This window comes from Garra rufa, chromosome 18 (genome assembly GCF_049309525.1).
Source record: "Garra rufa chromosome 18, GarRuf1.0, whole genome shotgun sequence".
Lineage (NCBI taxonomy): Eukaryota > Metazoa > Chordata > Actinopteri > Cypriniformes > Cyprinidae > Garra > Garra rufa.
Genome location: NC_133378.1, coordinates 2,852,181 through 2,876,659, shown reverse-complemented (window position 1 = coordinate 2,876,659; position 24,479 = coordinate 2,852,181). Strand labels below are relative to the sequence as shown.

Below are 24,479 nucleotides of genomic sequence, written 5' to 3'. Positions count from 1 at the left end.
TTGTATATGTTTTGTTTTAGTTAATTTTAGAAAAAGAATAGGAAAGATTTTTATTTTATTTTTATTTTAGTTCAGTTAATGTTGTCCAAGATAAAATCAGGAAATCTTATCAACTTTTTCTTATTCATGTTTACAAAAATATGCATGTAATGTAGTTTTTATTAATTTTTGAAATATTTTTATTTAAATTAATTTGTTTTATTTTTATTGTTTATTTATTTTATATTTTGATTTTATTTTCTGTTGTCTGTTTTTCATTTTTAGTTCATTTTAATTTTAGTAATTTTATTGTGTTTTTTGTTATTATTATTATTATTATTATTATTATTATTATTAAAACATCCATATAGTATAAATTAGGTTTTATTTTTAGATATATTAATAATTATTATAATTTTTTTTAAATAATTCTTATTTAAACTAGATGAAAATCAGAAAATGTTGCAATTTATGTCCAAGATCATCTTGAAAATCAGGTATAAACAGGTATAAAAAAACTGTTTTACAATTATATTTATTAAGATAATTCAAATGTTTTATTATCGTTCTAGTTATTCACACTTACAAAATATATGCCCGTTTACTCTCGTTTATAGTAAACATAATATTTTTCTTTCAGCTGATAATATTTACAATATTGTAAAACATAAGAGTTACATTGACTCTCCACCACTAGACACCTGTTCAGACGCGCGCGCGCGTGCCACTGACAGACACCTGCATGCGCGCGCCACCGCTGCGTAATCAGCGTTTGGGTTAGCGCGTGCCAGGAGAGAGAGAGAAGGGGAGAGAGAGACTGAAAGATACCTAGTGGAGATGTAAGTCGCTGCTGAAGATTCGCAACAACAAGCAAGTGCTTTAGCGCACCTCCCCCTCCCACTGCACTCGCTCTGAAAAAAGAAAAAAAAAACATGTTTCTCTTTTGCCTGAGATACACAATGATGTGAATATCTGTGTGCTGTTGGAAACACAGCTCTGAGTCTGCTTAAAACAGAAAGAATAGCGGAAACAAGAATTCCTCGCGTGCTTACAGGAGTCGGACGCATAAGCGATCACACGGGATTTCTTCAACACAGCGGTATGTGCTGCTCTATTTGAACCCTCCTGAAGCGATGTCATTTAAATGATTGTCTACTTTTGTTTGGTCCGGTGTGAACGTTACCGAGAATCTGGCATGTTTGGGTTGTTTTCTGTGTAGCCAAACTGTGTGATGCATTTCATGCGCAAACTGTTGACAGTACAGTAGATGGTTCACTATGCGCCTCGCATATCACATCGACCCCATCAACTGTAGCAAAATCTATTCGGGTCAATGACAATAAATGTTGTCAGATACAAACGGGACGTCTTTAAAAATATATAATATTGAAACACGTTTCAAGTTAACCTTAACGTTATTTCTGTGTTCTTGTTGGTTTTCAAGTAAACATAATTTTTTTCCAAACATGTTTTGTAGGTGTTTTTACAAAAAAAAAAAAAAAAAAAAAGTAGTAGTAGTAGTATTTTATTTATTGTTAATGTATTTTTTTTTTATATGGTCAAAACCTCATAAAACTTTAGAGTGGTTTGTGGTCATGTCACATGACAACAAAATGGCTGCCTACATATGGGTTTACCTCAGGCTGACTTTAATTTGACGAACAAAGTTTTTCAAATATCAATAATATTTTAAAACAATACTGGGTAAGACTTTACAATAAGGTTCATTAGTAACACTTCTTAACTACATTAGGTAACATAAACTATATGAACTATTAGATAATTTCAGCATTTATTAATGCATTATTAAAATCACATGTGTTTGTGAACTTACTTGAACTAACAATGAGCAACTGTATTTTTATTAACTAACAATAACAAAGATGAATAAATAGTGTAATAAATGTATTCGTTCGTGTTAGTTAATACATTAACTTATGTTAAAAAATAGCGCCTCTGATTGTAAAGTGTTACCTAATATTGCTTTACTGTATATTTTGTTTCTATTGTTAGACACTTTTATCCAAAACAGTTCACAAAAGTGCAAACAAAAGCAATTCCAAAGAGCCAACAATATTTGTAATATACAATGCCAGTTTTGTTTTGTTTTTAATTATTAATATTACTTTTGGTAACACTTTATTTTAGTGTCCTTCTTGCATACTAGAACTAACCTTAAACCAAACACTAATCCTAACCCTTTAGTAAGTGTTTTTAATCAAATTTAATCAATTTTAGTAAGGACACCATAAAAGTGTAACCTTATTTTTTAACCACAAAAATGTGAATAAGAATTTTAAATCAGAAATTGAAAACAGGTTAGACAGCATGGAGAGTGTGCTTAACTCAGCTGTTTTATTATTATTTGTATTATTTCTTTTGTAATAGCTGTACTCATGGAGTTCCCCAATGATTCCACCGGCTTTGCTGACCCCAGACACTTCCGTCTGTACAACGAGTCCCTGTTCCAGAACAACTTCAGCGCCTTCAACGGGACTGACAGCTTCTTCCCCAGGGGCGTCAAGATCACTATAGCAGTGGTCTACATGATCGTCTGCGTGGTGGGGCTGGTGGGAAACTGCTTGGTCATGTACGTCATCATCAGGTAAGCTGACAGGTCAAAACATGATGGAACGTCATATATTACTGGATGAATGGAAAACAGGATGGGAGTTCATATATTATTTATTATAAAATGAGGAGTTGCAGGTTATGGGTTTGGTAATGGGATTGGTAATAGTACACACTGCACTGTTGTAGATCTTTATTTGAGAGCTGAGGAAAACCTCCTGTATCCTGACAGCAGAGCATGGGGTTGTGACCTTCGGCACAGAGATTGAAGTGTTTATTTGCTGCGGTGGACAGTTCAGTACCGAAAATGGTCATTCTTATTTTCTTTTTTTTTCTCTCTCTCTGTTGTTCTCTTTTCCTACACTGACTCAATCAGTGGCGTAGATAAAGGGCAGGACTTTTTTTGTTTAACTAGGAAAACTGTTGGAAACAGGTTGTTTTTGTAGTTCTGTTTGATAGCACTAATGTTTCATAAATTAGGCATTGTACCTATAAGAAGTGTAGGGATAGTACATTAAAAATTTTACCTCAAACTGTATGCCTCTGTTTAAAGAGCACTACAGTTTCTACAAACCATATCCACCTTTTATCCAGACTTCTGGTTCATTAGGTGCTATAGGGAAATAACGAGAAGAATAACAAAGTGCAGTAAATGGTAAAACTGTTTGCACTACAAACCAGTGTGTTCATAATTAAGAAAGTACAATATGCTAAGACACAGCAATTTGCAATGTCATGCCGCAAAACAAGCTATTTTGTACAGCTAAAAATTGCTGGACGTGGATGAGACCGGAAACCAGACCCATAAAATTTACAAATGACAGCGCCTACTCTTACGTGAATAAAAAGGTGGATAGAGGAATTGATTTTTAACATTATCTGTAATATAAACCATTAAAGACGTACCTGTTGTGAGCTTTGAGGTTGTTCATCGATGGTGTATGCTTTCGTTGAAGCCATCTGTTTGCATCAGTTCAGCGTTTTAAAATAACCATATTATGTTAATAGTACAATTTATAGTAAAAAAAAAACCTACATTACCCATGATTCTGTACAAAAAATTCTACCAATAAGACAGTTGCAGTGATCAGAGGGCACCGAAAGGATAAAAAAAGAACCAAAAATAGCTGATTTAACTGATTTGGTCTCTTTATTCTATCAAAATAATTAATATTTGTGTATTCTGTATATAGGTAAATACTGTACTATACTATAATGTGTGTAGGTAGACATCTTTAAATTGTCATTTGCAGTGTTTCATGTGATTGTAGTTCTTTCCTTTATTACTGTCATTAACTACTGTCATTTTGTCGGATTTTCAAATGCTTTAGTCGACTATTCGTCACAGGTTTATTAATAAGCCATATAAATCATAACATTGAGCCTTTAATTGCCTACATAGTCTAATAAGCACTTTAGCACATACAAAAAAGCTTGCCACAATGCACCGGCAGATATAAAAATTATGAATGTGTCAGGGAAAACAGCAAGGAGACTGCATTATTGTTTTAATAATTTATCAATAAACTAGTGCTTAGTGCTACTACTTTGTTTTTCCGGCTTAAGAGATAAAGTCGGTGACACTGACTCGTCCTCTCCACATAATCTGAGAATATTTGTTTTCTATTTGAATTGGTTCATTTAAAAGTACAAAAGCTCAAGTTCACAGAGACAAAACGGCAGAAAGCACATCCTGTTTGCTTTAATTATTTTACAAAAGTTCAACGTTTTGTTGTTGTTCTCAAGTGTGGACAAAAAAACTTTGAGTCTTTACAGATTTTGAAAGATGTATTACTTTTATCTGTATGACCAAAAATGAAGGAGTATTTTAAGAGCAAGTGACCGCGCCGGCGCCTCCATCTGTCATGCTGTGAGCATACTACTTTTTAGCTTCCACAATCAGCACAGACACTTGAATAGTGCACATTTTTCTAAGTTAACATTAGATTGAGCTGCTTGTAAAGTTGCTATTACAGTACAAACATCTTTCAGATAAAAAGCTATATTTGAGCTTGATGAATGATAGGTGAGCGTTTGGATATCCTGCCCAATGTATTACCACACAGACCAGCCGTTAACGATCTGTCTGTCACGGACTGCGTGACTTCGCCACTTCCTGTGGATTTTTTTCTTTTCTTCTCATTGACCAACCATTAGTTGACTATTAGGGGGCAACCCTACCTATTATTTTGGTCAGGACAATGAAAGTCAATGGGGTCCAGTGTTGTTTTGGACCCCGTTGATTTTCATTGTACGGACAAAACTGTTTTCAAAATATCTCCTCTTGACATGAAGGTGAATAATTTTTTGGGGTGAACTATCCCTTCAACGCAATTTAGAGCCAGCAGACCACATTTAACCCTCACTATACTACAGCTGAGCCCTCAACTCACAACCATCTTACCCAGCAGGCTTTGATCACTATCGACAGCTCGGTGGGCCTAGAGATGTGAAATTAATTTTCACCCTCCATCCTCACTCTTTGTTTGTTTACATGCTTTCTCTCAATTACCTCATCTTTCCACCCCCTCATCCCCCACCCTCACCCTCACCCCTATTTTCTCTCTATTCCCATGTTGTTTTACAAAATGTACTGTATGTGATTTGGTCCTGGAGTTGACACAGTCACTGTATGAGCAAAAGCTACAGTGGTGGATCCAAAAACTGTTTCAGAACCAATCATGGCACTTTGTCTATCGTTTCCCAGTTCGGTTCTTTCCTGTTTACCCCATTTTCTCATTTCATGAACCATCTGGAAGTACAAAGACTTTTTGCATCACTCCTTCACAGTTTAATGCACTTTTTGCTTATGTTTATACTGTAAATGCCAGGAACTAGTTTTTCAGTAATCATTATCGATGGTTTCAACATGTTACTACTTGTATGCCAATATCGTTTCAATATGAGGAGCCCAGTGTTTATAATGTTAGCCAATACACTGCAAGCTAAACAGACTAAATACAGAAAGATCTACCCATAGTCCTTTGGATTTCATGGCAAGGTCACATATGTAGCCAATTTAATACCATTTGGTTTCAAAAGGCAGCTGCTTTGCTGTTTCATTGCCCAGTCAGTGCATTAACAAGCTGCGTTTTTGTATGAAGACACCTTTTAAGAAATCTGGTCTGCCTTTCAGTGCCCCATGTAGTCATGTTTAATGATCTAAAACAAATCCAAATTAGCTAAATGATTCATTTAGAGCAGATACACTCCTAAAATAAAGGTTCTTTATTGGCATCTATGGTTCCATGAAAAACCTTTAAAGGGATAGTTCACCCAAAAAAGAAAATTTTGTCATTGATTACTCACCCTCATGTTAATCCAAACCTGTAGGACATTTGTTCATCTGCAGAACACAAATTAAGATATTTCTGATGAAATCCGAGAGCTTTCTGGTCCTGCATAGACAGCAACACAATTCCAACATTCAATGTTCACGAATAAAGTTGTTTTTTTTGCGCACAAAGAGTATTCTTGTAACTTCGTAAAATTACAGTTGAATCACAGATGGACCTTTCTGGACCTTTCTGGACCTTGAACTTGTCAGTTGGGTTGCTGTCTATGCAAGGTCAGAAAGCTCTCAGATTTCATCAAAAATATCATAATTTGTGTTCTGAAGATGAATTAATGAACATTCTTCAAAGTATCTTCATTTGTGTTCCTCATAAGAAAAAATGAGTAAATGATGACAGAATTTTTATTTTTCACCTCTACACTCCTCAAGAAGGCAGCGTCATTTTGGTTTTGTATACAGACGTGGTCTGAACTGTCCATCTGGTTGTGTCTGGTTGTCCCGTAATGATATTGTGCCGCACATGGTGCATAGTGATGTACCAGAGACTAATCATCGGGCAGCCACGGTTTCCTGTTCTGTGCTGAGTCTTTAGGCCGTCACCCACTCAGGCCCAGCTCACCCACCTTCTCCATCTGCCAGCATGCGTGGAGGCCACAAATGTGTTTACTGTCCCTCCCTCACTGAGGGAAAGTGTATGATTATGAGTCTGATGTATCATTGCTTTTGCTTGGATGAGTGCCGTTGATGACTTCAGCTGTGAAGGTTGTGGCGTTTTCTCTCTGTTCACTCTCTCATGATGTGTTGTTTTGTCTCCCTCTTGCATGTTCTGTTGTGTGAATCAACCGTGTGCTTGTGTGTAGGAATGTGGATGTAAGCGGTTTACTTCTGCAGTGCTGTTCTTTCCCTCTTTAAGAGAAGAGCTTTCCTGCCAGACAAGCGTTTTCACCAATCTCAGCCAATCAGAAGCATCAACCCACTGGCAGGGTGGAACCGTATATGCATCATTCTAATCAGTTTGTGTTGTACTGGTCTAAATGCTGAGTCGATCCACTCTCTAAAAGCAATTCCTGGAATGCTTGAGCAAATTTCATAAGTTTCATTTCTGTTTGTGTCTAGGTTGTCTGAGTCTTTTTACAGTTAAAACAGATTGAAGTGTCAGATGTTTGACTGTTTTTACCTGGATGGCTGGTTATTTCATGAGTGGCATGGTGTAAACAATGATGAAATTTAAATGGAAGATGTTACCTTGTTCATCCATCCAATTGTCTGGCTGACAGTTCTTCTGCCTGACTGTCTATCCATCTATACATCTATTGCATTGTTCATTCATCCATTTGCCTTACTGCCTGTCCACTCTTCTTCTTTCTGTCCATCAATCTAACCATTTTTTCATTCATGGATACATCCATCTATTCTTGGGTTGTTTGTGTATCTGCATATCCATCTGTCTGTCTGTCCATCCATTCATTTATCCATCCATCTGTTTTTTCATGAATCCACTTGTCCATACATCTATTTTTCTGTGTGTCTGTCCATCCATAGGTTGTCTGTCCATCTGTGTGTGTCCATCCATCCATCCAGCCGTCCAGCAATCCATCTGTCCATCCTTGGGTTGTCTGTTTATCTGTGTGCATCCATCTACTTATCTATTTGTCCTTCCATTCATTTATCCATCCATCCATCCATCCATCCATCCATCCAACTGTTCTTCTATGAATACACCGTTCCATACATCTATTGAATGTCTGTCCGTCCATCCGTGGGTAGTCTGTCCATCTGTTTGTGTCCATTCGTCCATCCATCTGTCCATCCTTGGGTTGTCTGTACATGTCTGCATCCATCCATCCATCTATTTATCTAACTGTCCATCCATTCACTTATCCATCCATCTGTACTTCTATGAATCCCCTGCATCCATCCATCTATTTGTGTGTCTGTTCTTCCATGGGTTGTCTATCCATCTGTGTGTGTGTGTGTGTGTGTGTGTGTGTGTGTCCATCCATCCATCTGTCCATCCTTGGGTTGTCTGTCCTTGTGTCCATCCATCCATCCATCCATCCATGTGTTTATCTATCTGTCCATCCATTCACATATTCATTATCTGTTCTTCCATGAATTCATCCATCCATCCATTTTTCTCTCTGTTAATTCATCCATAAGTTGTCTGTCTATCAGTGTGTGTCCATCCATCCATCTATTTTTCTGTCTGTCCATCCATCCATGAGTTGTCTGTCTATCTGTGTGTGTCCATCCATCAATCCATCCATCCATCCATCCATCTGTCCATCCTTGGGTTGTCTATCTGTGTGTGTCCATTCATCCATCCATTCATCCATCTATTTATCTATTTGTCCATTCATTCATGTATCCATCCAACTCTTCTTTCATGAATCCATCCATCCATCCATCTGTTTGTTAATCTGTCTGTCCATCCATTGGTTGTCTGTTCATCTGTGTGTGTGTGTGTGTGTGTGTGTGTGTGTGTGTGTGTGTCTATCTATCCATCCGTCCGTCCGTCTGTCCGTCCATCTGTTCTTTCATGAATCCACCCATCCGTCCATCCATTGGTTGTCTGTCCATCTCTATGTGTTCATCCATCCATCCATCCATCCTTCCATCTGTCCATCCATTCAACTATCTGTCCATCCATTCATTTATCCATCTCTCTGTTCGTCCATGAATCCACCCATCCATCCATCCATCCATCCATTCATCCATCTATTTGTATGTCTTTTCGTCCATCCATAGGTTGTCAGTACATCTGTGTCCTTCCATCCATCCATCCATCCATCCATCCATCCATCCATCCATCCATCCATCCATTTATCTATCTGTCTATCCATTAATTTATCCATCCAACTCTTCTTCCATGAATACAACAATACATCCATCCATTTGTCTGTCTATTTGTCTATCAATGGGTTGTCTCTCCATCTGTGTGTGTCCATCCATCCATCTGTCCATCCTTGGGTTTGTGCCTGTACATCAGTGTGCATCCATCCATCCATTTATCTATCTGCCCATCCATTCATTTATCCATTCAACTGTTCTTCCATGAATCCATTTGTCCATCCATCTATTTATCCGTCTGTCCATCCATTCATGGATTGCCTGTCTATCTGTGTGCTTACATCCATCCATTTATCTGTGTCTGTCTGCCTGTTCATCCCTCTATCACTTATTAACTTTTTTATCCATCAGTCTATCTATCCATCACTTCTTAACCCATCCATTCATCCATCAATCACTTATTATCACCATGGGTTATCTTCCCATCTATGCATCCATCCATGGGTTATCGCTCTTTCTATGAGCATACTTCAATATATCCATTGATCTATCTGTCTGTTCATTCATGTTTCCATATATCCATCCATCAGTTGGGTGTCTATCTATGCACCATCCATCCATCCATGGGTTATCAGTGTATCTAGGAGCATACATCAATCCATCCATCTGTCTTTCCATTCTTTTATTAGTCTGTACATCCATCCACTGGTTGACTGTCTATCCATCCACATCTATTCATAAATCCATCTTCCTGCTTGTTAATCCATCCATCTATGTGCATGTTTATCAATGCACTGTCTGTCTATCTGTTTCATATATTGTCTGTCTGTCCATCCTTCCATTTATCCATCTATTCATCCATCTGTCTGTTCACCCAACCTTTCCTTGGTTCATCTTTCTATCCATGCACATCTGTATGTACATCCACCTATCTGCTTGTTCATCGGCCTGTCTGTCCGTCTGTCTGTCAATCCATCATACTACTCTGAACTCCCTGCAAGAGCTTTGAGGTAAAGGTGTGTTTATGGGCATTTGGAGAGAGTTCTCTTCCAGTTGGCTCAGCTGGGGCCTGTCAGATCGATACTGGAGCTGTAATGAATTCATCCTCTTTCACTGGACTCAAGACAGTACATTACAAGGAGGAATGAATATGAAGCTGCATAACAGCGTTAGCACTGCCCTGCCATGCACTAAATTCAGTGTAAATGCAGTTTGGCTGTAGTGATGCTTTTCTGACTGATGGCAATTTATCCAGAGCATTAGAGCTCCGTTTTTTGATGTTTGGCCTTCTGTGTAAAATGTTTTTAATGTAATTAAATCACTTTATGACTGACCTCCATTTACTATAAGATGCAGTTTCACCATAAGAATACCAATATAGTTTACCACCAAAAGCTTGATTCATTTGATCTCTCATCCCACAGTCATTTTTTTTTTTTTTTTTTTTTTTTTTTGTGCAGGTATAGTACTGTCCTTTGATGATTTCAGATTTCAGAAATGGCTTATGTCTGTATCCAAGTGGCTTTATTTGTTTACTCATGGGTGTGTAGTCAATGTGCCAGTGACTCTGGGTGTCCAACTTCACTGGCTCATTATATATGAGTTTATATGCAGATTTATGCTATTAGCCCCTTACCCTTATTAAAGTTGATGCAATGAAATTGTTACCAGCAAATTAGCAGGGCTTGCAAAATCACTAGACAGTAGCCGGCATATTAGAATATGCAGAGTGTGACTGATTATTATAACCTATACATGTGTATTTCATGTATGATCAGGCACACATAATGGACAAAATGAAAGGTCCTTTTTTCTGTGCTTGGGAATATATACAGAAGCTGTCAGGAGGTATTCAATAAAAAGCTTTTCTGTGAGACTCAAAATGGCTTTTTTTTTACTTCTCTGACTGCAATGCGTGCTCACATAAAATGTGTGGTCTGCTCACTTAACTAAAGTATAAAACCACCACAGATTTCAAAAGAATCCCATGAGCTATGATCAGTCGTCAGGGTTGTGGCACATTTATTAAATCCATTTTCAATACAGATATGTCATTTCAATATAATGTTAATCTACGTTAATACAGTTTAATTTAGTTTTGTCAGTTCAGGGAATTCTTTTGAAGCCTGACTTGAGAAGCCATCAGTGCATTACTGTCAGTTAAATTAGGCTGAATACTGAAAACGTCAGGTCTTGTAGTTGATTCAAGGCTTGCTTGATTAAGCAATAAGGTACGAGAGGCCGTGCTGTATCGTGAATAAATCACGGCTGAAGGGTGTCCGCTTCGCGTCGTGCCTGCAACCCCTTTAGCCGTGATTTATTCACGATACAGCACGGCCTCAAGTACCTTATTGCTTTTATAAAACGGTTACCACACAATAAAAATATTAAAATCAAAAATATATATTAATTTATATATATTAAGTTGTATGTTTTCATAAAGTAAAATCATTAACTGCCTTCCGCTGTAAAAAGTAGTCCCTAACTGCTGCAGCTGTGTTTACGTTGCTAAGGGTGGTTGCTAAGGGGGTTCAATGATACACAAAACCGTTGAGTGAAGCGGTCATAGCAGTGCCGTATCATGAATACGACACAGCTGCTGACCAATCACAATTGAGGAATGGAACTAACCGTTTTATAATTAATGTTAAACTGTGTTTGCACTGGACAAAGCGGGTCTTAAAGGGACAGTTTAATCAAAAAAATTTAATTCTCTCATCATTTAATCAACCTCGTGTCATTCCAAACCGGAATGACTTTAGTTATTATGTAAAAATATGAAAGAAGTTTTGATCAATGCACTCGTTTGTTTTCCATTCAGTAGCAAAGTATGGACATAAGAGTTTTCAAGTTTAAAATACAGATGCAGTGGCATCATAAAAACATATTAATGTTTGAAACCATTCAAAAGTTTGGGGTACGATGTAATCAAATTACTTTTCTAGAGTAACTAGTAAAGCAATTTACATGAAAAAAGTTACCTGAGTAACACCAGTTACTTTGTTTTGACTGACAGCTCTCCTGTACCTGTGTTGAGAGAAATCAGGAGTAAGTGCAGAGGCGTTGTGTGCGCTGTGTAAACATAACTAGACTAAATGTGAATATGCATTAATTTATCTCAATTGCACAAAAACAGATTCCGCCCAATTGCTTCTCAAAACTAATCCAAAACTAGCCCAATCACGTTCCGGGGGGTAAATATAGAGTTAGTGGGCGATGCAGTGATATGTACTTATTGGTATGTATTTTGCATCTCGCGAAAACATTCAGATTGGCACATTTTCGTCATGAGACCAGGTTGGCAAAAGAACAATACGAACAGGGTTGCCAGGTTTTCACAACAAAATCCGCCCAATTGCTTTTTAAAACGAGTCTAAAACTAGCCCAATCACATTCCGGGGGTAAATATAGAGTTAGTGGGCTCGCTTTAAGTCAGAACTGCGGTGACACATACAAAACCAACATCAAATAAAACGTACCATATGTACAGTCAAGCAAAACCAGCAAGTTTTTTTTTTTTTTTGACCAGAAATGACACAGGCTTCTCCCAAAAGATAATAAGACGATGTACAAGAGGCATCATTGTGGGAAAAATATTTCTCAAATGCTTTGCAAATGCTCATCTGGACAAAGAAGAAGATTTTTGGTCTTCTGTTTTATGGTCAAATGAAGCAAAAATTGTTTGGCCACAATGATGTAGCCTTCATTTCGCCTTCAACCCTAAGAATACCATCCTCACTGTCAAACATGGTGGTGGGAACCTAATGTGGGAACCTTTTGGAGGTGTTTTTCAGCCGGTGGACCATGGCACCACGAAACAGGAGCAATACATCAAAATTCTCAACAACAACATCAGGCAGTCTGCAGAGAAAGTTGGCCTTGGGCACCAGTGGACATTTCAGCACGACAACGAACCAAAACACACAGCAAAAGTGGTGAAGAAATGGTTAGCAGACAAAAACATTAACATTTTGCAGAGGCCCAGCCAGAGTCCTGACTTAAATCCAATTGGGAGGGAGCTAAAGATCAGGTTGATGGCAAGGAGACCCTCCAACCTGAAAGAGTTGGAGCTCATAGCTAAAGATGAATGGGCAAAAATACCATTGGAGACATGCAAAAAGCTGGTCAGCAGTTATAGGAAGCGTTTGATTGCTGTAATAGCCAATAAAGGCTTTTCTATTGATTATTGATAAGGGTATGAATAATTTTGGACATGCCCCTTTTTGTTCAAATGTAAATAAAAGATGAGTAATATTTTTTCCACAATGATGCCTCTTGTACATCGTCTTATTATCTTTTGGGAGAAGTCTGTGCCATTTCCGGTCAAAAAAAAAAAAATTGCTGGTTGAATAAAAGTAACTTTAAGTCAGAATTTGCCAGGGGTATGAATCATTTCTGGCTTGACTGTACGTTCATCTGTTCCAGGGAACAAAGAAACAAACTCTCTTTTAGTGCTACTCAATGGACATTTATGTTGGCAATTGCAGCGATATGTACTTATTGGTCTGTATTTCGTGTCTCGCGAAAACATTCCAACAGGCACATTTTCGTCATGAGACCAGGTTGGCAAAAGAAAATTACGAACAGGGTTGCAGAACTGCAGTGACACATACAAAACCAACATCACATAAAACGTACCGTATGTATATTCATCTGTTCCGGGAAAAAAAAGAAAAAAAAGAAAACTCTTTTAGCGCCACTCAGTAGACATTTCTATTGGCAACTGCAGTAATATGTACTTATTGTTTGTTTTTTTGCATATCGTGAAAACATTCTTTTAATAATATGAACAGGGTTGCCAGGTTTTATAACAAAATCTACCCAATTGCTTCTCAAAACTAGTCCAAAACTAGCCCATTCACGCTCGGGGGGTAAATATAGCCTAAGGGGGTTCGCTTTAACCCACAGAGTTGAAAACAACACACAGAAACTGTGAAAAACTAGCCCAATTCCATGGGAAATCTGTGGATTTGGCAACGCTTGTGCAGTGCACTGTCATACAGAAGTAAACATGGAGGACATAAAGTAAGCAATTATGTGTTTATTTATAGTGTGATCTGTTGCAGAAGCCAGGAAAATTATGCACAGGCAATTTGAAAAATAAAGACAAGGATGTGATAGAAGAGAGCAGAGTTTTGAAACTTTTATGACGAGCCTTCATGCTTTGCTTGTATATAGAGTTGTCACTGTAATACTTACGAGTTCTGACACATTACTGTACTTCCGTTGACCTTTAGCAAATGTCTTAACTTTGAGCATGTAAAATCTTTGAAGTGACTTCCATGAGCACAGAATTGTGACGAATGTTTATCTAGAGTGACGTAAAAGTAGCATGAATTCACACTGCGGTCACATTGCAAAACATCTAAACTGTATTGGATTTAATACCCATAATGGAAATGGCACAAATCAGAATTGAAATGATCAGATTTCATACGGTTTGTGCAAATAAACAGATCTGAGTCAAATCAAAGTCAAAATCAGATTTGGGCCACATTTGCCTGCAGTGTAAACATAGCCTAAGAGACTTCTTTTTAAAAATGTTGAACTGTAGTCCATATTTACTATATAACTAAATAGAAAATGAAGACATTCAAAGACAATTATTCCTCACTTTAATCCAGTGTAAGCTGTTGAAGTAGAGCTGATATCACCTTCCCCTTATGTGATCTCTGCCCTGAACATTACTGCTTCAGTGATGCTATAAGGCCTAAACACCTCATGGCCACTGAGGTCAGCACTTGATTTTCGAAATGCTGAAAAACACATTCATGCACGTATGCCTGGCCCTCTTGAGTACAGCTGTGCTATACTTGAAGATCCATAAACAACAAGCAGGTCCTTGCATTACTGCAAATGCACAGGTTACAGAGTAATTCAGCACTGAATAGGAAATCCTTCAACTGGCCATTGAACAAATTTGTTTCCTTCTTACATGATTGACCAGAAGGTCTAAATGTAATTAATTTATTTATGGTGTAGACAAAAATAGTTCTGCATGCTTCATAGCACCTTATGATAGTCTTTGTGCAAACAAAAGTGTGGTATAAATGAAATCTAATTTAATTAAACCTTTTATGGCTGATCCCATTCTCTGTCTACATTCACCTCATAGTCTTTGTCCTAATTAGAGGTGCAGGTTGACAAAGATTTCCAGCCTCTTAATTAAAACATAAAGAGACTTTCTTCTCTATCTATGGTCACTTTGTCGTTATGCACATGCTTTTATCTTAACTGTCTTTCTCTAAGTGCCTTTCATTACAAGGTGGACGGTCAGAACAATTGGCATTATTAGTTTTGCTTGATTGCTCCTTAGTGTATTGCAAAAAATAAAAAATAAAAGGCTTCTATGACTAAGTGCATTGTTGCATTTGAGTCGTGAGCTCCTGTGCACAACAATTCATTAGCTGTGATCAAAGCCGCATTGCTGAAAAGGAACGCCGGAATTGCTTGTGGCATATAATACTATCTCAGATCAAACGCAGAGAATTCAGCCTAAATATTTCAATCATATCTCTTGAATAAAACAATATCCTTTGAGATCTCAGTGTCGGAAGGCACACACATATTTAGTTCTTCCACGTATCATCAGAAATGAGGCCGGTCGCTTGATGTTGAACATCTATAATGACTCTGAAGAGTTTAACAGTAATGTTCACCCTGGTGGAAACAATTTCAGTTAATGACCAAGCACTGGAAAGTCATTTTGCCAAAAAAGGCAAGTCACTGCTCAGTCACTGAATCATCTTCTAAGAAAGTAGACTAAACAGACAGAACAAATGGGAAAGTGGCACATTGCATGAAGGGAGATGACAACGGCATGACTCTTCACAGATGGGAGTGAAATGAATAGTTGCGTAACTATGAATGTGATATGTTTGGTCTTTCTCTTTCGTAATGTACTGCATTAGGAAAGTGATGCCTTTGGGTGTTAATGCTATAAATCATTATATATATATATATATATATATATATATATATATATAAATAAAAAAAAAACATTAGGTGCCCCCCATTGTGCACAAAAATATTCAAAGACTCAATGTCTAGTTGTACTTGATTAAGGCTTCCTGAGCCCCCAGATCCGCCATGGCCACCTGAGCTCCCTGATTCGCCCTGGAGACCGCCCCTGTATCCTATGTCCCCTGTATCCCTGCCTAGCGTTCTCCAGGGCGCCCACCCTCCCTCCCCTATGGATATTATTAGGCGCAAGACGCGCCTTCGGGGAGGGGGGGGGGTAATGTCAGGTTTTAGTCTTGTATTTCTGTTCTCCCCGTGTTTTCTACCCTTCTGTTTCTAGTCATTTTTGGTTTAGTCCTTGTCTCCCCCTTTTGGTTCGTGTTCAGTTGGTTTGTTCTTGCCCATATTTGTATGTCCCCCTTGTTATCCTTGTTATCTCGTTTGTAACCACATCCCTGTTTAAGTGTATTTAAGTCTGGTTCTGCTCACTCCCCTTTGTCAGTCGATAACGTTACATGTTCTTTTCTTGCTCTTGGTTTTGGTTTGTTTGTTTGTAAATTCAGTATTTTATTTAATAAACTGTATAATTCATCTACTCCGGTTCTCCTCCTCCATCTCCACTCCTCAACCCATCAGATTGTGACAGATATAATAAGATCATGTTCCATGAAGATATTTTGTAAATTGTAAAAATATGCATTGCTTAGAACTTCATTTGGACAACTTTAAAGGCGATTTTCTCTCTATTTTTTTTTTTTTTTTAGTCTTGTATTTTCTCAGATTCCAGATTTTCAAATAGTTGTATCTCTGCCAAATATTGTCCTATCCTAAAAAAACTATAAATCGATGGAAAGCTTATGTATGGATCTCAATTAAAAAAAAAAAAAAAACAATTACCCTTTTGACTGGTTTTGTGGTCCAGGCTCACAAATAAATAGACAAATAAATCCCATGGAATGTTTTTAATTGACATGACTTTTCCAGGTTTAGAAGTCACACTTTCTAAAATTATGTTTCCTGATTTATAGAGATTTTCCAAGACTATGTGAATAATAACATAGAAATTTATTACATCAAAAGCATCTCAAATTAATTGATTCGTTCAGAAATAATTACCTCTTATTATTATGTGACCTTGGACCACAAAACCAATTAATTTACCCAATATCTTTTAGCAATTAATTTGCTAAAAAAATATTAATTATTATTTTCAGCAATGCTTTGCTGTGTATTTACTTTATTCTGGTAAATAAATTCTGGTATCTGTCTATCTATGTCTCCATTAATCAAAAGCATGTCTGATTAATTGAAATCATGAAACGAACACAATTGATCAGCAATTTATTAAAAGTTTAACAAAAAAAAAAAAAGTTTAAAGCCCTGTAAAATCCTCTCTTTTTTTTTCAAATTAAGTTTTGTTTTTACCAAATTCTGTGTTTTTCATTACTTTCTTGGGTTCCATTTTATAGTTTCACTACATTTTATTAAATCAAAAGCATCTCAAATTAATTGGTTTGATCAAAAATAATTACTTATTATTATTATGTGACCCTGGACCACAAAACCAGTCATAAGGGTAAATCTTTTTTAATTTGAGATTTATACATCATATACAATAAAATCGCTTTTAAAGATGTCCAAATGAAGTCCACAGCAATGCATATTACTAATCAAAAATAAAGTTTTGATATATTTAAAGTTGGAAATTTACAAAATATCTTGATTGAACATGATCATTATTTAATATCCTAATGATTTTGGCATAAAAGAAAAATTAATAATATTTTTGACCTATTCAATGTATTTTTGGCTATTGCTACAAATATACCTGTGCAACTTATGGCTGATTTTGTGGTCCAGGGTCACAAATGTTGTGTTGTGTCTTTACTTTTTTTCTGGTAAATAAATCCATCCATCCATCCATCGAGAGAGAAATATAAAAATATATTTGTGTAAATAAACAAATGGACAGTTAGGAAATGCACTCACTTACAGTAGAATGAAAATATTTCTATACATACCTGTTGCGAATATTGTTGTAGAAGAACATATTTCAAGCACATAACAACTAAGCACATTAGTGCATGAGACCCTTTGTTTACAGAGAATGCATGCAATACTTTAATGGATGTTGTGCAAAGTGACTGTCAAACCACACTAACATCAGCTAATTCTAATTCCATTTTCATAAAGTTAAAAATGCAGACGGGAATCTTTTATAACATTGCTGTGCAATTACAAGTGCTTTATTTACAGCCTGTCATCCTCTTTATTGTCATCTGCACCTAAATGGCTTCTGGCACTGAGCTGATGCCCTGTTGGAAAACAAATTCAGTTTTTACGACATGACAATGCGCAATGTGGAATATTTGAATTCAGTGTGCCTGCAAACCCTCACTGTCTTACAAACACGATGAGTCCCAAGTATTAGATTACTTTGTGTGTTAATAATTCTAGATTTGCTTTTGGTGAGGATCCAGTAATTCACTCAAAAATCTGAAAATTTACTTGCTCAGCAGTGGATCCTCTGTAGTGAATGGGTGCCGTCAGAATGAGAGTCCAAGCAGCTGATTAAAGTATCACAATAATCCACAAGTAATCCACACCACTCCAGTCCATCAGTTAACATCTTGTAAAGTAAAAAGCTAAGGACTTTTTCAATGGAGGAAGTGGTATTATGAATTAGGAACTTTGATATTTTGGCTAGAAGGGACAGTTTGAAGTGAAAAATTGTCCTAACGGTGGATTTGTTTCTTACAAACACACTGCTTTTCACTTTTCTGGATTCCGTTTTTTTTTTTTTTTTTTTTTTTATTACAATTTTTCTAGACTCTTTTTTAATGGTTAAATTAAAAGTTTAAATCAAAGGCTAATTTTTCTAGAATCTGTTTTAATGGTTAAATTAAAAATATCAATCAAAATCATGTCTAATTAATTGAAATCATGAAACACAATTGAACAGCAATTTATTAAAAGTTTAATAAAAAACAAAGTGTAAAGCCCTATGAAATTCCTTTTTCCCCCCTCAAATTCGGTTTTATTTTTTTTACCAAATTCTGTGTTTTCCATTACTTTTCTGGGTTCCATTTTATAGTTTCACTACATTTTATTTAATCAAAAGCATCTTTAATTAATTAATTAATTAATTAGCAACAAATAGTATTATTTTTATTTTATTTTTTTCCCAGAAATACTTGATGTATTTACTTTTTGTCTGGTAAAAAGTATTTTTTATTATCTATCTATATATCATTAATGAAAAGCATGTCTAATTAATTGAAATTATGAAACAAACACAATTTAACAGGAATTTATTAAAAGTTTAACAAAAAACAAAGTGTAAACCCTATGCAATACTTTTTTCTCCCTCAAATTGTTTTTTTTTTTTTTTTTTTTTTTTTTACCAAATTCTGTGTTTTCCATTTCTTTTCTGGGTTCCATTTTATAGTTTCACTACATTTTATTAAATCAAAAGCATCTTTAATTAATTAATTTGCGAAAAATAGTATTATTTTTATTTTATGTTTTTCCCAGAAATACTTTGTTGTGTATTTACTTTTTTTCCGGTAAATAAATTATCTATCTATCTATCCATTAATCAAAAGCATGTCTAATTAATTGAAAGTATAAAACAAACACAATTTAACAGCAATTAATTAAAAATGTAACAAAAAATAAAGTGTAAAGCCCTATGAAGTACTTTTCCCCCCTCAAATTCGGTTTTATTTTTTACCAAATTCTGTTTTGGGTTCCATTTTATTTCCATTTTATTAAATCAAAAGCATCTCTCATTAATTAATTTGCTAGAAAAAAAATATATTTATTTATTTATTTATTTATTGGTTGATTGATTTTTTTTCCAGAAATACTTTGTGTATTTACTTTTTTTATGGTAAATAAATTATCTAACTATCTATCCATTAATCGAAAGCATGTTTAATTAATTGAAATTATGAAACAAACACAATTTAACGACAAAAAAATAATGTTTAAAGCCCTATGAAATACTTTTTTTCTCTCAAAATTATTTTTACAAAATTCTGTTTAACATTACTTGGGTTCCATTTTATAGTTTTATTACATTTTATTAAATCAAAAGCATTATTTTTTGTAAAAAAGCATTACAAAATTGAGATCAAAGTATCACAATAATCCACAAGGAATCCACGCGACTCAAGTCCATCCATTAACATTTTGTAAAGTGAAAAACAGCTTGTTTGTAAGAAACAAATCCACCATTAGGAAGTTTTTAACTTCAAACTTTCACTTCTGTTGAAAATATCAAAGTTCCTCCATTCCTCCATTGAAAAAGTCCATAGCTTTTCACTTTACAAGATGTTAACTGATGAACCGGAGTGGTGTGGATTATTGTGATGTTTTTATCGGCTGTTTGGACTCTAATTCTGACGGCACCCATTCACTTCAGAGGATCCATTGGTGAGCAAATTATGTAATGATACATTTCTCCAAATCTGTTTTGATGAAGAAACAAACTCATCCACATCTTGGATGTCCTGAGGACATCAGCAAATTTTCGTTTTTGTATGAACTATTCCTTTATGATGGTTATAGTTTTCTCCAGTTATTTAATTTCTCTATACCAAACCTGAATGCAAAATGCCGTGCCTTTATACTCTGTTGCACTAGACTTTGTTTCTGCCTCCAGCATGTGGACAGAAAGGTGTGCGTAAACACTCGCATGCAGGTGTGTGAGTTGATAATGTAGAGCGTTTGGCAAAAAATGCAGAAGCAGTCAGACGCAAATGCGCTTGGCAGACACAAAGTTGTGATTCCCAGCAGCTTCTTGCCAAACGAGAGACATGTAAAAATTGTGCAGTCATGCACTTATTCTGTTTGGATGTGTAAATCATTAATTATGTACAAGCAGGGACTAATTCGATTCACTTCCCTTTCCCAGGCTGTTTGTTTTTGAAGTCACTGGATGTGTTGTGTCTGTAATAAAGATGCCACAGGTTGACGGCTTGTGTTCAGTCTCTGGGTAATTGTTATGAAATCTAAACTCAGTTAATGTGAATGTATCTGCAGGAGCGACACTTTCCATGAGCAGGAAACAAATGAGTGAACAGAAAGAGTTTGGTTGACTCGGTTGTTGTTTACCAGCAAATGATCACAGAAGGCAGCGCTTTACTTTCAGAAAAAGTCAAATGTCAACCATTAGCACTAAATGTTGTACACTAAATAACTTTTTATGTTACTTTTTTAATACACTAGCAACAAACAAAATATTCAAACGATTAACCAAAATACATTAAACTGTCACTCAGTAGGAGTTTGGAATCAAAAGATAAGTTTGTTTATATATACACTACTGGGATCAGTAAGATTTTTAAGCTTTTTAAATGAGACTTTTCTGCTCATCAAAGCTGTGTTTATTTGGTTAAAAATACAGAAAAACACTATAGTATTGTGAAATGTTAATGCCATTTAAAATAGTGGTTTTCTATTTTAATATACTTTAAAATATAATTTATTCCTGTGATGCAAAGCTGAATTTTCAGCGTCATTACTCCAAGTATTCAGTGTCAAATGATTCTTCAGAAATCATTCTAATATGCCTATTTATTATCAGTGTTGGAAACGTATATTTTTTTTTTTAAACCTGTCATACTTTTTTCAGGATTCTTTGATAAATAAAACGTTAAAAAGAACTGCATTTATTTAAAATAGAAAAGATTTGGAACAACAAACACCTTTGTTTGGGATCAGTAAAAAATTATTTCTGTCTTTGTAATAAATTAATACTTTTATTCAGCAAGGATGTGTTAAATTGATAAAAAAAAAAAATGATAGTAAAGACTTATGTTAGAAAAGATTTCTATTTTGAATAAATGCTGTTCTTTTTTACTTTTTATTCATCAACGAATCCTGACAAAAGTATCACAGGTTCCAAAAAACTATTAAGTAGCACAAACTGTTTCCAACATTGATAATAAAAGTAATAAATTAGTATATTAGAATGATTTCTAAACGAACATGTGACCCTGATGACTGGAGTAATGGCTGATAAAAAAATCAGCTTTGCATCACAGAAATAAATAATATTTTAAAGTATATTAAAATAATAAAATGGTATTTTGAATTGCAATAATATTTAATTATTACTTTTTTTCTGTATTTTTGATCAAATAAATGGACCTTTGATAAGCAGATATATATATATATATGTATATATATTTTCTAGAGGCATCAGCAATAATAATAATAATAAAAAGGTAAACATTTATTAACAAGCAATTAAAAAAAAAAAAAATATATATATATATATATATATATATATATATATATATATATATATATATATATATATATATATATATGTGTGTGTGTTGTGTGTATTTAATTATTATTTATTCAACTTATTAAATGTTAATTTATTATAATTGTTAATTTCCAACCTATATTGGGTTTATTTTAAGCAAGAAATATACTAATTTTTAAGCAATAGTTGAGTTAAATAAAATAACAATAATAATAAAAAATCACATTAATAAATTATTTTAAACACTTTAAAATATATTATTAATAACTATTTGAAAAAATGTTACTATATTACTGTTTTTACATCAAATAAATGATAGTGGAGAATGGTAGTTCTTGTGGAAAATGCCCTGTGTGTCATGCTTTATTAATTGTATAGTTTATCTACCTTATCTACTTAGGAGGATTTATGCCTCTAATAATTTAGAAGAAATTATGAGAGACCAAAGTGTTCCCTATTTGCGTCATCCCCATTTTATCTTTATATATCCCAGCTGTAAAGAATCCAATAAACTGGTTGACTGGTTGAAGTAGAATGATTATTAGCTCATATTCAATATTTACTCTTCGTTTTCATGTATTATTATAGCAAGCCGATTTAATTCCACCAAGTTCAAATGCTATGCAATTAATTTAAAAAGAATTTTGGACTTTAACGTTTGCATAACCAAGTTGCTGCTGACAAGCAATTTATTTAATTCAGTTTAAATTAGGTTAATTTTACTTGCACGAAACATCTGAATAATTCATAGCGTACGGTTTCCGCTGAATTCTAAATTTGTCATATTACTACCCAATATGGTTTCAAGCAGCATTCTCAACAATGCTGATTGATATTTGAATGCAGAAGAGTTTGTTTTTCGTGCTTGTTTGATTTTAGCCCACACAGTTTTAATTGAGTTGTTTGTTGTCTCTCCGTTCTCTTGTCCTTTTCCATGCATAGTAATCCTCTGAGAGCCTGCTGGGTATTATCTGAACCGCTGGCGGAGACTGGGACATAAGAAATTTGGTTTTTGATTATAGTCAATCAAAGCAGAAGCTTTACACAAACAGTGATGGGCTTCACCCAGCATGACACGCAATGTGTACAACGGCACAGCAGACGTCTGGAGCCACAAAGCTTTTGATTAGACATTTACAGTTCTGCTTTACTAGGATCAGCTCGGGAACAGAAACATCAGTCACTAACTATTTCACCATAATTAGGCTTAAAACTGTGAATATGTGAATGACACTTGCCCCATCTGATTAGCTGAAAACTGACATTGCGCTAGTTATTTACTGCTCACACATTTGTTCACTGCCAGAGCATCCATTTGGCAGAGGATTTTAAAGTTGGTGTTTACAATGACTATCATTTTTCATCTTCACACTGTGGCCAACCAAAGTTGATGGGAATGAATTTAGCATTTCTGTCCTCCCTAGTTATAATGAATTTTGCTAATGGCGCCAGTCAAGCCATTTGTTTCGCTTAGTTTTGGCCAAACATTATCTGAGATGCCAGTCATTTTGTCAATCCCGACTCTCTTCCCAGTTCATTTAGTCTGTATTGAGATGATTAATGTGGTCCTTGAGGGCTGTCCCACACGTTGCCTGATTTAGACTCAGAATCACTGCACCATTACCCCAGTAAATTGCTTATATATAAGCTTACCAGTATAAGTTTGGAATAATTCAATTATTTTATGTTTTTATCTTGTTGTACCTGACTGTGTCAGTCCTTATTCTTCTGGACTTAAGTGCAGTTTTTGGTACCGTTGATCACACGCTACTACTTAGTCAACTTGAATCTGTTTTTTTTTTTTTTTTTTTTTGGTGTAATGGAGACTGTGTTGGACTGATTCACGTATGATTTTTCTGATCGCTGTCATTTCGTTTTTATAGATGGCCACAGGTCAGAGGTTGGTGCGCTTAGTACTGGTGTCCCCCAAGGCTAAATTCTTGAACCTTTGCTTTTTACCATTTATATTTTTCTCTCTTTTTTTTTAAATAAGTATTTTATATTTGTATTTATTCATATACAGTTGCACTCAAAATTTTCAACCCTCCCCAAGAGACTGCAGTACTTTACAAATACAAGCTTTTTTGAAGATCCAGGACTAAAGATTGCATCTTTAACAGTTCACTGGGATATTAAAAGTGATCATGTCAATATATAATGTAATATTCTTTCTAGGAGTTCTAGGATTTCTAGGATTTTTGAATAACACACCTATGTCATAATTATTCAACCCCTATTCAACATCGCTGTGTTTTAGTCACTTACTTGTATGGTGGGGAACAAAATTGTCTTAAAACGCAATTAAATCTTTAGAAACTCTATTAGAACACAGAATTAGCAAATTGAGCTGTTACACATGCATGCAGTTATCCACTGCATGTGCTGAAGTTTGAGTAGCTGGTATGAAAAAGTCAACAGAGCTCTCACAACAATTTTATTACTTTAGACAGTCTAAAGCTATATGAATATTGAACGTTCCTAGAGACACTGCGGACAGCCCTTTTCCTTAGTTTATAAGTACCAGAAAACCTTTGAAAAAAAAAAGAGTTGAAAAAAAAGCACAATATCATAAAATGTTTGATCAGAACAACTGAGGAAAAGCCT

General features: G+C 35.2%; 1 protein-coding gene across 1 annotated transcript in view; it reads left to right on the top strand.

Annotated features, from left to right (window-relative positions):
* The first annotated feature begins 790 nt into the window (after nt 1–790).
* Nucleotides 791–24,479, top strand: part of oprl1 (opiate receptor-like 1) — a 49,815-nt gene continuing 26,126 nt past the window's right edge. Inside the window, exons 1-2 of the mRNA XM_073823133.1 lie at nt 791–1,078; nt 2,368–2,584. Coding sequence (XP_073679234.1) covers nt 2,376–2,584 — 209 coding nt within the window. The 5' untranslated portion in view covers nt 791–1,078; nt 2,368–2,375. The remainder of the gene's footprint in view (nt 1,079–2,367; nt 2,585–24,479) is intronic.